The sequence below is a fragment of the Perognathus longimembris genome, chromosome 7, assembly GCF_023159225.1.
Source record: "Perognathus longimembris pacificus isolate PPM17 chromosome 7, ASM2315922v1, whole genome shotgun sequence".
In the NCBI taxonomy this organism is placed as follows: Eukaryota; Metazoa; Chordata; class Mammalia; order Rodentia; family Heteromyidae; genus Perognathus; species Perognathus longimembris.
Window position 1 is genome coordinate 75,669,104 of NC_063167.1, and position 16,108 is coordinate 75,685,211.

The following is a 16,108-nucleotide window of genomic DNA, read 5'->3' on the forward strand; positions in this document are numbered from 1 at the left end:
TTAAAATATTAGTGTCTGATTTTATTTCCTTCAACTTATTATTTACAGAAGTTCTGTTAGGAGGCTAAAAGCAGTCATTTTGCAATATGTGTATTCTTTATATAAAATCATATCCAATGTTTGGGTAGTACAGACTTATAAATATATACAAATAATATATTTGAAAGTAACCAACACATGGAAGTATCATACACACATAAAAGTTAGAAAGTAAAACAAATCTTAAACTCAAAACAGGTAACAATTAGTTTGTGTTTATAAAATTATAAAGAAAGAGGCTTTGTGTTTGAGAACTGTTAGTGGCCCACTAAAAGTGGAAAACAAAATCTCCAAAATAACACCTGGTAAATCAGATATATGTCTTGGTCAAAAGGTCTAGAGAGCACTCTGAAAACAAGTTGATAAACATAAATATACAATTTGTTTACTGAGCATAAAATATTGCACAAGAGCAGTTTTGTCTGAAGAAAACCCAGTTTTCCATAGTTTTGTAACTTCAAATTGGTCCCCATATTGAGTTATCATCTTATTTACTACACAAGAAACATTAGTAATCAGTAATACTGCTAGAACCTTATTTTACCCATTGACCATATCCCAGTCTACTTTATGGCAATGGAAAATCAGTGGTGAAAGTTTGGCAAAGATAAAAGGCAGATAAGATCATAAAATATATATATATATATATGTATATGTACATATGAAACAGTTTGTTCCAAAACTCCCTTATCATATGGTAACCAATTCCTTGGAGAATCCAGTGGAGATCACAGTGAAGGTCAGACGGTGGTTGAATATGATTCTCTGTGTGGGGGCTGCTCCTTCCGAACCACTTGCTCGGTCTCTTCCGTTTCTAGCACACCATCTTCTGTTTCGCTTTCGCTACCATCTGCCACAGTGGGGTCCAAAGACATTGGGTCAGGTTCCCGATGCAAAGGAAAAGCAATGGTACTTTCCTGTAGGGAATTTTCTATGAAATCTTCATCAGAGGAATGGAATGAGTCCTCATCTTCTAGCAAATGGTTGACAATGTGGATCCCATCAAAAGGACGTTGGCCTGTGAAGCTCCTCTGGCCTTTTAGGCACCTGAGCTGTTAAAACAAAACTCAAGTTAGTACACACAAATGCAGGGGACAAGCACACCCCAAGAAGGCTAATGTGTCATGTGGAAGGTCTTTAAAGACACCTTGATGTGTTTTTTTTTCCTGCTTACAGATATGATCATTATTTTTTTTTTCTTTGCCAGTCCTGGGGTTTGAACTCAGGGCCTGAGCACTGTCCCTGGCTTCTTTTTGCTCATGGCTAGCACTCTACCACTTGAGCCACAGCACCACTTCTGGCCTTTTCTATATATGTGGTGCTGAGGAATTGAACCCAGGGCTTCATGTATATGAGGCGAGCACTTTACCCTAGGCCATATTCCCAACCCCATCATTATCATTTTTAAGTGCCTTTTGTGTGTTATATGATGTGTACACAACTTAATTACAAAAGTCTGATGCAGTTGGATTTATTATTTTTACTTTATGTGGAATTACTATGAAAGTCTTGTTTTTTTTACTCTACAGATTAGAAAATGAAGACTGAGGTAGGTGAACTCATTAATGTTGCAGTTAGTAACAGAGTTTAGCTTCAAACGAAATCTTCGTTATTCTAAAGATTTTACACACACACATACACGCACATATATATGCCCAAATTTTGTGTGTGTGTGATGGTCCTAGAGCCTGAATTCAGGGCTTGCGTGCTGTTCCTGAGCTTTTGTGCTCAAGGCTAGCACTTTACCATTTCTGGCTTTTTGGTGGTTAGCTGGAGATAAGCATCTCACAGACTTTCCTGTCCCAGGCTGGCTTCAAACCATGATCTTCATATCTCAGCCTTGTGAGTAGCTAGGATTACAAGTGCAATCCATTGAAGATAATATAATGTACTCATTACTTCATTTCAATAAATAATCTCAGACAATCTTCCTGCCTCTGGATTATTATTATTATTTTTTTGGCCAGTCCTGGGCCTTGGACTCAGGGCCTGAGCACTGTCCCTGGCTTCTTCCCGCTCAAGGCTAGCACTCTGCCACTTGAGCCACAGCGCCACTTCTGGCCGTTTTCTGTATATGTGGTGCTGGGGAATCGAACCTAGGGCCTCGTGTATCCGAGGCAGGCACTCTTGCCACTAGGCTATATCCCCAGCCCTCTGGATTATTTTTGAAGTAAATCCCAGAAATCTTTCAGCTCAATAAAAAATATTTCAGATGTATTTCTAGGAGGCAGGAAATCAAGACCCCAGACAATATCACTTCCAACTATTAAGATATCAGTTTTTTCCCTAAAACATTTTATGTTTCAAATACAAAGTTGAATTTCTATTATTTCTTTTGTTTTGTTTCCCTTCTATACCAAGAATCTTTTTCTATTATAAAGCAGGCTGAAAATGAAGACAATAAATAGCTACTAAGTGCTCTGATTACTAAAGACAGTGTTGGGGTACTCAGCCACTATATCTTTCAAATCTTGAAGAGGTCATGTGAAATACCCAGGAAATATTACAAACACTTTCAAAACTAACGGTTCTGAGAGTAAGGACATTACACCCTTGACATAATACCTCCCAGCTTTCCTGCCAGACTTCCAGGAAGGCGTGAAGAAACCTCGGTGCTTCCCTGCTTGCACATAACAACGAGAAACCAAAGATGCTGGGGCTTACATGGGTGGCCTACAAAGGAATTCTCCTGACCTAGACCAAGAAAGCAGTACCACAGTGAAGCTACAATGAAATTCAAGTACCTTTCTGCATGGCAGAACAAAGGGATATAACCCTGGAGCTGAGGCTTTAGGAAAAAGGTGCAGAGTGGTGCTACTGCATTGTTACAACTGCTGCATCTAACGCAATGCCCCACACCACAGGCAGCACGTGATTTACAGCTCCAAGCACTACATGAATGCAGTTCATCTCTTCCTTTCCCTTTTGCTCCTTCTTCCTGGCTGTTACAAGGAGGAGTAAGGCAGAAGAACCACAACTTCCCAAGTGTTTGGAAAGCTCTGGCTTTCCTTTGCTTTAACAAAATTTATTACAATTAAAACACTGTGGTTTCTTTTCAGATTAATTATAGATCAGTAACCATAGGTTGAATTATGGACAAGTAACCATTCAAGGAACTACCTAATGCTAAAGAGATACCTAATGCTTCCGTGAATACTGATAACACAACAAAAGTAAAGGCAATTTTTGCTGGAAGAAAGAACAAAGCAAGGGTAAGGGACTACCTCGTCAAAATGAGCAATCCCTTATGGCCCCTGAACTCAGGAGTGCGCACAAGAGTGACAAAGAGGAGTTTGGGGCGGAGAAGTAGGCATTTGGGCAGGGGTCCCCAGATCACTGGTATGGAGGGGGCTGCAATGTTCAGATGGACAGCCAGTGGGGTGGAATATCTGGCAAAGGCAGTGGTCCTTGTTGCTAGGATATAAATGCTATATTGCTTATCCCTGTGAGCAGACTTCTAGGAGCTAACTATATTGAAAAGCAGAAACCAGTCTACTGGATCCCTATTTCCTCCAAATAAACAAAATACTTTCCTAGGTTTATGGGTAACAAACTGACATGAATTGTTACATAGTGAAATACAAACCACTGATCATCTGCATGAGGACTGAGGGCCTGCTGAAGTGCAGATACGCTACCCAGAACTTAGGAATCAAAATCCTGAGAACGATGGGGCTGGGAATATGGCCTAGTGTTAAAGTGCTTGCTTTGTATTCATAAAGCCCTAGGTTTGATTCCTCAGCACCACATATATAGAAAAAGCAGAAGTGGTGCTGTGGCTCAAGTCGTAAAGTGCTAGCCTTGAGCAAAAGAAGCCAGGGGCAGTGCTCAGGCCCTGAGTTCAAGCCCCAGGACTGGAAAAAAAATCCTGAGAAGGAAACCCTAAAACCTGTATAGGCATCTCATCAGGTTCTGGTGTAGTCTAAAGTTTGTGCATCATTGTGTGTGTGTGTGTGTGTGTGTGTGTGTGTGTGTGTGTGTGTGTGTGTGTGTGTGTGTGTGTGTGTGTGTCTGGGAGTAGAGCTCAGTTGTTTCCCTGGTTTGACACCCAGCACCAGAAAAGGAGGGCAGAGAATCACTGGGGTAGATTCTCTGTTCAAACCAAATGGCGCGGAGTCAGTAAGAAATTGACTTAGGTGAAATGGACATATTATTCACACTCAAGTGCTTATGAAGGACAAGCATGTGCCCTGTGGGGGTATCTGATACAAACAAGTGATGCCATCTTTCCAGTAGAACAATCAAGCCAATTCCAACATCTGGAGGTTAGTACAAGAAGCACTTTGTTTATAAACAAGAGTCTTTTCCTCCATGTATAAATGTAGGGATTAGGTATGAATGTTCAAAGTGCTGAATACATGATTCACATCCTGAGGTAAGGGCTACTACTCTAAGCAACGGTTTTTGTGTTTTGTGTTTGCCCAACTGTCTTTTGGGTCAATAAAAGGGTTAAAAAAAATCTGATAGGGGCTGGGGATATGGCCTAGTGGCAAGAGAGCCCTAGGTTCGATTCCCCAGCACCACATATACAGAAAACGGACAGAAGGGGCGCTGTGGCTCAGGTGGCAGAGTGCTAGCCTTGAGCGGGAAGAAGCCAGGGACAGTGCTTAGGCCCTGAGTCCAAGGCCCAGGACTGGTCAAAAAAAAAAAATCTGATAAAAGTTAGCATCTCTCTGTTTCTCATGTTTATATTTTATTGAGACAGGTTATCTCTATTATAGCTTTCAAGACTGGCCTTGTACTTGCTATCATTTGCCTCAGCCTTCTGTGTGCTGAGATGATAGGCAAGCACCACTACACTCAGCTCTCTTTTAGGAAATAACACATAAACAAGTAAGCTATTTCTGGAGGGGCCATTGTCCTTAATTCTAGATAAATAATACAATAACTTCTCATGACACTAGACAACAAGAATTATTCTCTGAAAAGGCTAGTAATAGGTCTGTATCACTAAAAAAATACTATGTTTTCTAATGAAATTAAATTTTTTTTTTTTTTTGGCCAGTCTTGGGGCTTGGACTCAGGGCCTGAGCACTGTCCCTGGCTTCTTTTTGCTCAAGGCTAGCACCCTACCACTTGAATCACAGCGCCACTTCTGGCCATTTTCTATATATGTGTGCTGGGGAATTGAACCCAGGGCCTCATGTATACGAGACAAGCACTCTTGCCACTAGGCCATATCCCCAGCCCCATGAAATTAAATTTTTAAAATCACTTTTTTTGGAAGTACTTTTGAGATTCATCAAGGTCCTGGGTATGGTGGTGCAAACCTGTAATCCCAGTACTTAGGACTCTGAGGTAGGAGAATGCAGCATTTGAGGCTAGCTAGGACTTCACAGAAAGGTCTTGTGTCCAAAAGAAAAAAAATGAGAGAGGGCTGGGAAGGTGGCTTAGAGGTAGAGTGCTTGCTTAGCATGCATGAAGCCCTGGTTTTGATTCCTCAGTAGCACTATGGCTCAAGTGCTAGAGTGCTAATCTCAAGCAAAAGAAGCTCAGGGACGGTGCCTAGGCCCTGAGTTCAAGCTCCAGGACTGGCAAAAAAAAGAAAGGAAGGCAGAAAGAGAGAAAGGGAGGGAGAGGGTGGGGGAGGAAAGGAGGGAAGGAGGGAGGGAGGGAGGGGGAAGGAGGGGGAAGAAAGGGAAGGGAGGGAGGGAAGGAAGGGAGGGAGGGAGGGAGGGAAGAAGGGAGGGAGGGAAGGAGGGAGGGAGGGAAGGAAGGAGGGAGGGAAGGAGGGAGGGAGGGAGGGAGGGAGGGAGGGAGGGAGGAAGGGAGGGAGGAAGGGAGGAAGGAAGGAAGGGAGGGAGGAAGGAAGGAGAGAGGATGGGGATTCAGCAAGGGAATAGAAACATCAGGACTCTGGAATTGGTAAGTAAAGGAACTCTTTCCTGAAAAGAAACTTAAGACTCCCCAAAGGAGGATGTCAGTTAGACCATCCTCCAATGAAGGTCAAGCTCAACAACCCAAAGATCCAGACTTTTCAGTCAGCCTTCCCCAGTCTTCAAGGGGAATATTTAACAGAGATTTCAGATAGTACCTAAGAGAAGTCAGAAAAAAAAGGCAATGAAAAGAGACGATCTGGGGAGATGAAGACTTAACAACAGAATTCCTTTATTCCCATGAAGATACTATATGGCAGGTGAGAATTTTAATAGACAGATGACAGTGCTAATATACAAGCCCTGTATAGGACAAGGTTCTTACCTGATGTGGACTGCTTCACCATGTTATGCATTAAGAAATAGAGTGAAAATAAGTAAAAACATATACAATTTATTTAAGTAATACATAAGCCATCTGACACACTCGTCATACTTAGAAAATTAACAAAATCTTAGCCTTGCACCATCAAAGAGACTAGATTTTAAGATTTCTCTGCAGGCATCAAATGATATTGGCCCAAAAAGCATTTGGTATTTAGAAAGGAAAGTGATTATGTATTTTGTAAGTCATGAATAAAGTATAAAATGTTATAAAGTTAATAAAGAAAATGAAACTGCCATGTTCCCAGTCTGATGAATGTAGGTTTTGACAGGAAACAGCAGTTTCTAACAGCATGACTGTAAAAATTCAAATCTAAGAAGTAGTATTAGCAACCATTACAACTATTTCACTTAACAATTATCTTTGAAATGTTTGAGTAGGGATAGCCTGCAGGGGTGAATCATCTGAAGTCCCAAAGAACTCCATAATGATTAAGCAGGTTAAAACTTCCATTAGTCTACTTTCCTAATTGAGCCACTAAATTCCCTTAAAAGAAAATTCACATAAGGGAGGTGCACAAAAATGGGGGGACAAAGGGTGAACAAATGCAGCAGTGGTTCTCACTAGACACTATGTTGAAAATGAACTCTACAACTTGTAGAAGAGGATGGAAAGGAAAAACTAGGAGAGAATGAGGGAAGGAGTAACACTGTCCAGAAAGAAATACTCCTCATCTGATGTATGTAACTGTAACTCCTTTGTACATTACCTTTATAACAATAGAAAACAAAACAAAAGCCAAAAAAAAATACACAAAGGGTAGGGAACAGAAATGGAGAATGAAGTGTGAATGAATACAGCAACAGCACTCAGGAGACAGACACTATATGCTGAAAATGAACTCTACTACTTGGGGGGGGGGAGCTGGGAGAGGGTGAAGGAAGGGGTGACAATGTCCAAAAAGAAATATACTCTTTATCTGAATTATATAATTATAACCCCTCTGTATATCACCTTTATAAAAAGAAAAAAGAAAATTCACAGAAATTACTTTTGTGAAACCAAGAGGGGCCACAATTTAGACTTTTGTAGCTTCCAAATATAGGTTATTAGTAAACAACAGAAAAATTTGTGCTGAGAAAAATCTGATCACGGGGCTGGGGATATAGCCTAGTGGCAAGAGTGCCTGCCTCGGATACACGAGGCCCTAGGTTCGATTCCCCAGCACCACATATACAGAAAAAAAAACGGCCAGAAGCGGCGCTGTGGCTCAAGTGGTCAAGTGGCAGAGTGCTAGCCTTGAGCGGGAAGAAGCCAGGGACAGTGCTCAGGCCCTGAGTCCAAGGCCCAGGACTGGCCAAAAAAAAAAAAAAGAAAAAGAAAAATCTGATCACCCGAACAAGTTTCTACAGGACTGGCAGAGAGAGCGTGTGTGTGTCTGTGTGTGTGTTTGTGTGTTGTTGCTCTCATTCAGATACTGCAGGACATCACTAGCCAGAAAAGGGTGAGTTCAGTTTTACACTTAGTTTTAGAGACACATAGGTACCCTTTTACAATCTTAACATTTAAGGGGAACAGAATTGATAAACCCTTCTACTTGTGATGTTTTAGAGTTAAAAGTTGAAGTATTATTCAACTTGCAATTGAAAGTTAAAGCTGATATTATTTCAAGTTAAACATCTTTTCCCTTGTGCGTGATTGGAGGGTGCATCTGTACAGACAGCCACTGCGTTCTGAGATTCAAAAGCATAAGAGGAAGGACTGCACTGGGTATTTTGAAAGACAATCAAGCCACAACAAAGTGGAAAAAAGTCATCCACACACCAAAAAAAAACCCCTAACCAAATGAACTTTGATCACTACTAGACAGGGGGTTTAAAGCACTGAAGTGAGTCATGTGATAGCAAGTGAACTGCAAAACAGTTGCAGTAAGTTTCCAAGACTGAGTCATATCAGATTATAAAGCTTCTATTTGTACATATGAGTTTATATAGTCAATCTTTGTAAAACATAGAGCTATGGCTTTTAAAGCTATTTCTTTATAAGTGAGATACAGTAATGTGTGTGTGTGCGTGTATCTCACGGGAAGGCATATGCAAAATACAATAATCATATAGATCTCCACCTCTAAGTTCTAAAGGCTTAGTTGTTTTCTCCTCCCCTTCAAGAGTTTGGAGAGTAATTTTTTAATTGGATTCTTTATAGAATACCTTTAATCGTTTTCTCATTTTTCAAAATTTAAAGTAAAAATGATATGCTACAATTTTCTCAATGAACAGCTTCTCTACAAAAATTATATTCCAAGTATGACAAAGATTAAAACTAGCAACAAGCACACAAACCAAAAGATTTCCAGAGAATGAGAACAGGAAACCATTAAAAGCGATCATCTGGAGGTCACAACTTCTTGATCATTTTATGCCCAAATTCCAAACTTCATTACTTAATAGTGTAAAGCATTAGAACATTTCATGGAAATATTACTTAAGTAGCTTAAAAATTAAAAACAATTAGTGTTGTCTAAGTAAAACAAAAAATCAGATAAAACATATTGGTACTTAAAAAATTTATAGACAGAATGCAATAGTTAAAACTCAAAGCTTTAGAAGCAGTGAAAAACTATGTACAGTATGTACCATGTAGAAATGAAAAGGACAGAAAAGAAAGTTTGGAATTGAAAACACATACTGCACATTTGTTAGCCCACAGGAGGGGGAGTGTGTCTTTTACAGAGACATCTGAACCTAAGGTCTGTCCAACATTCCAGGCAAATAAAACTGCCACTAAGTATCTTTATTCTTGGGAGCCGATACATTCTGATAACCCAAACCATGAACATTATTTAGACAGTAGTCTAATGTCAATGGTGATGAGGCTAGGAATCTATGAGGTTCTATGTAAATTTATGACCAATTACAGGAAATAAATCACTTCACATCTGTTTCACTCTGAACTTGTAAAGCTACATCAAAGAACCATGTACATTTCATTTGATTTAACCTTTAGCTGAAACATTTAAAACCTCAAACTGTTAGCAAAATGCTCATGAGAATGAAGTACTTCTTTCTATCAGGACTGAATTCTATGAAGAGGAATTAATAGTCTTTAAAGCTGTGTAATGGATTTTTATCAGTCCATTCAGTCAATCACATGTGTACTCACAAATAATATACTAGATGCTGGAAAAACAAAGTTAAGTAATAACAAGGCTCCTCCCCTTGGTGAGTAAAAAAAAGTCTGGAGGGAGAGACAAACAAGCAAGTAGCATATTCAAAGATGGCTCATTATGTGTTTAAAAAAAAAAACTTATGGGGCTGGGGATATGGCCTAGTGGCAAGAGTGCCTGCCTCATATACATGAGGCCCTGGGTTCGATTCCCCAGCACCACATATACAGAAAATGGCCAGAAGTGGCGCTGTGGCTCAAGTGGCAGAGTGCTAGCCTTGAGCAAAAAGAAGCCAGGGACAGTGCTCAGGCCCAGAGTCGAAGCCCCAGGACTGGCCAAAAAAAAAAAAAACTTATACGATAAACGGGCTAGAAGAGACTTTCTTTTTCCCCTGGAGTACTCAGAATTTTACACATGCACTTAACAGGCAGGCACTCTATCAAGTGAGCTGTTCCACCAGCCCTTTCTGTGTTGGTTATGCTCACGATAGAGTCTTGCTTTCTGTGCTCAGAGTGGCCTAGACTGCAAACCTGCTTATGCTTCACTGTGATAACAATGATATCTGCTTCACTGGGATAACTACCACAGTCCAGCCACTGGGTGAGATGGAATTCTGAAAAAATATTCATCTGCTTAAACTGGCCTGAAACTGTGATTCCTCCCATTTCTGCCCCCAAGACATTAGAATTACAGGTTTGAGCCACTGCACCCAGGTTAGAAGGGAGATTTCTTAAAGCCCCACATTAGAAACTCACCAGAAGACAGACTAGATGGCTACTAGAGCCAACTATGGTGGTACATGACTCTAATCCCAACTATGCAGAAGGATCATGGTTCAAGGCTAGGCCCCAGGTAAAAAAATAACATTTGGGCTGGGAATGTGGCTTAGTGGTAGAGTGCATGCCTAGTATGCATGAAGCCCTGGGTTCAATTCCTCAGCACCACATAAACAGACAAAGCCAGAAGTGGTGCTGTGGCTCAAGAGGTAGAGTGCTGGCTTTGAGCAAAAAGAAGCCAGGGACAGTGCTCAGGCCCTGAGCCCAAGCCTAGAACTGGTAAAAATAATCATCATCATCATAACACTCTACCGGAACAATACACTAAAAGCAAAAAGGGCTGAGGGCATGGTTTAAGTGGCAGAGTACTTGCTTACCAAGTGCAAGGCCCTGAGTTCAGACCCCAGTACTACTGGTGTAACTGGCTACTGAGTTATGATTCATATCCATAAACAACTTATCTATTTAGAGTACATAACTCAATGTTTTCAGTATATTATAAGAGTTATACAACCATTACCAGAACCAGCCTTAGAATATTTTCATTTTGTTTTGGGTTTTGTCAGTCCTGGGGCCTGAACTCAGGGCCTGAGCACTGTCCCTGGCTTCTTTTTGCTCAAGGCTAGCACTCTACCACTTGAGCCACAGTGCCACTTCTGGCTTTTTCTATATATGTGGTGCTGAGGAATTGAACCCAGGACTTCATATATGCGAGGCGAGCACTTTACCACTAGGCCAAATTCCCAGCCCCGGTCTTAGAATATTTTCATCACCCACAAAGAGACTGTATACCTTTTGTTGTCACCTACTAACCTCCCTCTCCCTCAGCCTCAGTTAACTACTAACCTACCTCCTGTCATTAGTTATGCCTATGATGAACATGTCACATAAACATTGCCATACAATATTTGGCCTTACATTTCTCATCTATGTTGTAACTCAGTAACACTTTCTCTTTTCTTTTTTTGAGGCAGGGTCTTACCAGATAGCTCAGGCTGGCAACAAACAGTGTTAGAGGTACGTATACCTCTTTTATTCTTTTATTATCTAATAACAGTTCATCATATGGACATGCCACATTTTATTTTTCTATGTATCAGTTAACTGACATTTAGATTGTCTTCACTTTTTGGCTACTATGAATAATGTTGCTATGAATATTCACATGCAACTTTCAGCGTGGATGTGATTTTTATTTCCTTTGGGTATAGAGCTAGGGGTGGCACTGTTGGGTTATATGGTAAAGTTCCATCACTTGACACAAAGTGTCTGTACCATTTTATATTCCTAGGGCTGGGAATATGGCCTAGTGGCCAGAGTGCCTGCTTCATATACATGAAGCCCTAGGTTCGATTCCCCAGCACCACATATATAGAAAACGGCCAGAAGTGGTGCTGTGGCTCAAGTGGCAGAGTGCTAGCCTTGAGCAAAAAGAAACCAGGGACAATGCTCAGGACCTGAGTCCAAGCCCCAGGACTGGCAAACAAACAAACAAACAACACCATTTTATATTCCTATTGACTGTGTATAAGTTTCATATTTCTCTGTATCCTTGTCAATATTTATTTTGTTTGATAATAAACCTCCCAGAAACTATGAAAGGTCATCTCACTATAGTTTTCAGTTCCATTCTTCTGATGGGTAACAATGTTGCACTAATTTTCTTCTGTGCACTGGTCATTTGTTACACATATTTTGGGGAAAAAAAGTCTGTTCAGATTCTTTTAAATTTTTTTGGATTTCCTTGTATTTGTTTTGAAAATATTTTCTATTGTTATTATAAAGGTGATGTAGAGACATGTCAGGTACCCACTCACTACTGGATTTTTTTTTTGTATTTGAATTTAAAAGCTTGAAAATATATTCTAGAAACAAGTCTCATACAGCATCAATGTTTAATTTGTTTGTGTGTGTTGTTTCTGTTGGTACTGGGGCATGAACTGTGGTCTTGAGCACAGTCACTGAGCTTTTTCACTGAAGGACAGCACTCTACCACTTCAGATACAGCTCTGCTTTAGGCTTTTTGGTGGCTTATTGGAGATAATTATTGAGTCTCACAGACATTTCTCATTGGACTGGCTTTGAACTGCTATCTTCAGATCTCAGCCATCTAAGCAGCAAGGATTACAGGTATAAGCCACAGTGCCAAGTGATCAATGTTTACATTTTTATCTCCCATTCTCAACAATGTCTTTTCATTTTCTTTCTTTTCTTTTTTTCCTGTTGTTTGTGGGTCTTGAACTCAGGGCTCAGGCACTTTCCCTGAGCCTCTTTGTGCTCAAGGCTAGCTCTTTACCATTTGAGCCACAGCATCACTTCCAGTTTTTGAGTGGTTAACTGGATATAACAGTCTCACGGGGACTTTTCTGCCTGGGCTGGATTTGAATGAATCACGATCCTCAGATCTCAGCCTCCTGAGCAGCGAGTATTACAAGTGTGAGTCACCGGCACCTGGCTGTCTTTTCATTTTCTTGATGGTGTTCTTTGAATCACAAAAGCTTTAAATTTTGGTGACAATTATTTTCTTCTTTGTCACTGTGATTTTGGTGACACATCTAGGACTGCATACCTGTGTATGTGTGTATGCTGGAGTTTTAATTCAGGGACTGGACACCACTTCTGAACCTTTTTGCTCAAGACTAGGACTCTTAGCACTATTTCTGGCTTTTGGGTGGTTAATTAGGGATAAGAGTCTCAAGGACTTTCCTACCCTGAGCAGGTTTTGAGCAGCAATCCTCAAATCTCAGCCACCTGAGTAGCTAGGATTACAGGTATGAGCCACTGATGCTCAAATATCTTTATAAGTAAGTCCCATTTCCTTTTCCTATCAAAATAAAAACTTAGAAAGACAAATGATCTAAGGCTTAAAAAACATTTTAGTGAAGTAAGAAACTGTTTTAAAAAAATCTACTGAAGGTATTTAAAAGTTAGAAGTCCTGTGTCTGCCGAGGGAGATATATCAGATGAAGGACTCTCAGCACAAGATGCCACTTTGCACCTGCTAGGATGGCTCTCACCAAAAGCCAGGCACAAGAGCTGGTGAAAGTGAGGAGAAATCAGTAAACCCAGACACAGCTGGGGTAAGTATAACTAGGTACAGCGGCTTTGGAAGACAGAATGGCAGGTCCTCAACTGCTTGAAGGTAGTTTCCATATGACTCAATGGCTCTGCTATTATATATTAAGCTCTGACAAATGTAAGCTTATATTCACACACACACATCGTTTATGAATACTCACAGTGGCTTTTCTTATGATAGCCAAAAGGTTGGAATAAGCTAAGTGCCATTAAGTGGTCAATAAATAAAATTCAATATATTCAAATTTTCCAATATTAAGAAATAAAGAATGAAGACATATACTGCAAATGCACAGACCATAAAAACATTATATGTTAGATGAAAAAGGTACTTATAAAAGACTTCATATTTTGTAATTCCATTTATACTAAATGGTCAGTATACAGAATGTATAAGGACAAAAAGTTCATCAATGTTTAGTTACCCATGGCAGATGACTGCTAAGGGGTACATTTTCTTTCTTGAGGGAAATAAAATTCTAGCAGTGGTTGTGGTAGTTAAAACCCACCAAATTACAAACTTTAAGTGGGTAAATTTTACCAAACACATACAGCTCATTAAAATGAATATATATGCACACACATACAGAAATGAACAAAACTCAAAACAACCAAAAAAAAATCCAAACAACAAAGTGCCAGTGGCTCACACCTGTAATCCTAGCAACTCAGGAGGCTAAAATCTGAAGATCATGGTTTGAAGCCAGCTTGAGCAGAAAAGTCTGTGAGACCTTTATCTCCAATTAACCATTAAAAAAGCCAGAAATGGAGCTGTGGGCTCAAGTGGTAGAGTGCTAGCCTTGAGCACAAAGCTCAGGGGACAGCTCCCACGCCCTGAGTTCAAGTCCCAAGACTGGCACACACAAAAAAAAAAAGCCAGCCATTTTGCATATGTTTCCAATGAAGATGTTCCAGATTGAAAATAATTTTATATTTAGGAACATAAAAATAAAATTTAACTGATCAGAAATTACCCACCAATATAAATCTTTTGTATCTGTAAGCAGAAAATAAATTGTGGTTACCTCTTGCAGCTTTATTTTATTTTATTTTTTTTGCCAGTCCTGGGGCTTGAACTCAGGGCCTAGGCACCTGTCCCTGAGCTTCTTTTGCTCAAGGGTAGCACTCTACTACTTGAGCCACAGCACCACTTTTGGCTTTTTCTGTCTATGTGGTGCTGAGGAACTGAACCCAGGGCTTCATACATGCCAGGCAAGCACTCTACTGTTAAGCCACATTCCTAGCCATACAGCTTCTTTTTTTTTTTTTTTTTTGCCAGTCCTGGGGCTTGAACTCAGGGCCTGAGCACTCTCCCTGGCTTCTTTTTTCCTCAAGGCTAGCACTCTACCACTTGAGCCACAGCCCCACTTCTGGCTTTTTTTATATATGTGGTGCTGAGGAATCAAACCCAGGGCTTCATGTATACAAGGTGAGCACTTTACCACTAGGCCATATCCCCAGCTCCCCACAGCTTCATTTTAAACAGAAATTATTTGTGATAAAAAAGTTTAATGGTTTAGGATAAAGTGTTAGATGAATGCATTTGTAGTATTAATTTTTTTCCGACAATCTGACTTTTGGCAGAAAAATAATGTTTAAACATGTAAGTATGTACACCTATACTGTTTTATCACTGAACACAAACAAGCTTTCAGCCCAACTTAGCATCCCTCTCTTCCTCATCCTGAGGCACAGGCTGCTCCGTTAAGATTGGGCATGTACAAACCACATGACCTCATGAATGCTATCTTATCACATCACAGGTTCCTCAGACTGACCACAACAACTTAAATCAGACAGGCAGCAAAGCAGCATATGCAAAGTCTCTGTATGACATTTTTAGCTGTCCCACTTGTGGGAGAGAAAAATCTGATTATCTTACGCCCAACTGCTTGTGTGAGATACGGTTCATGAAAAACACATGATTTACTCACTAAAGACTCCCAACCACAGCTTAAAATATTTAGTTTTTGTAAATCTGAGAAAGTTAGCAATGTGTCTTGTATCAATTCTCCTTTAACTGACAGTAAACTCATGGAGCACATTTTAAAATGTTCCTAGAGAAAGTGTTGATGCTATTATTATTTCTTTGACAAACCATCATTTAAAAACCAAATTACATAAACACACTGGATGGTTAAAAAATATCTCCCCTCTGTGCATCACCTATACAATAACAGTAAAATATATTCAAACAAAGTAAGAACCAATAAAAACTGAATTACTGTTTCTAGGTACTCAGGAGGCTGAGAGGTAAGGATCACCCTTTGAAGCCATTTGGGCAGAAAAGTCTGTGAGATTCTTATCTCCAATTAATTATCTAAAAAGCCAGAAGAGGAGCTATGGCTCACATGGTAGACCACTAGCCCTTGAGCCAAAAAAAGCCTAGGCACAGTACCCAGACCAAGTCCAGCAAAAAAAAAAAAAAAAAAAAAAGGAAGGAAGGAGAGGAGTGAAGCAGAAATGAAGAGACAAAGCTAAGTATCCATTTGCACAGCTACTATAGAGAAGGTAGACCATTTGGGTTCATAAGCTGGCCATGTGATCTGGGACAAATCATTTCAGTATTTATGGCGTCAGATTGTTAAAGTTCTTATTCTGGTTCTATCTTTTCTTTCACAGCACTGGGGATTTACTTCAGGCCTTGCACTTGTAAGGTAGTCTGCTACACACTTGATCAGCAAGTGTGATTCTTGGAATTCAAACCCCGCAACTACCCTGCCACAAGAGCTTAGGGACAGTCAACATTTCTGGGTGGGGGGATTGCTGGTTCTGGGGCTTGAACTCAAGGCCTGGGCACTCTCTCTCTGAACTAGTTTTGCTCAAGGCTAACACTCTACTACTTGAG

General features: G+C 40.2%; 1 protein-coding gene across 4 annotated transcripts in view; it reads right to left on the reverse strand.

Annotated features, from left to right (window-relative positions):
- Positions 1 to 16,108, reverse strand: part of Evi5 (ecotropic viral integration site 5) — a 165,482-nt gene continuing 149,374 nt past the window's right edge. For all 4 annotated transcript variants that reach the window (XM_048351975.1, XM_048351974.1, XM_048351972.1 and 1 more), the window contains one exon: positions 1 to 1,091. In XM_048351975.1, the coding sequence (XP_048207932.1) occupies positions 780 to 1,091 (312 nt within the window). In that variant the 3' untranslated portion in view covers positions 1 to 779. The remainder of the gene's footprint in view (positions 1,092 to 16,108) is intronic.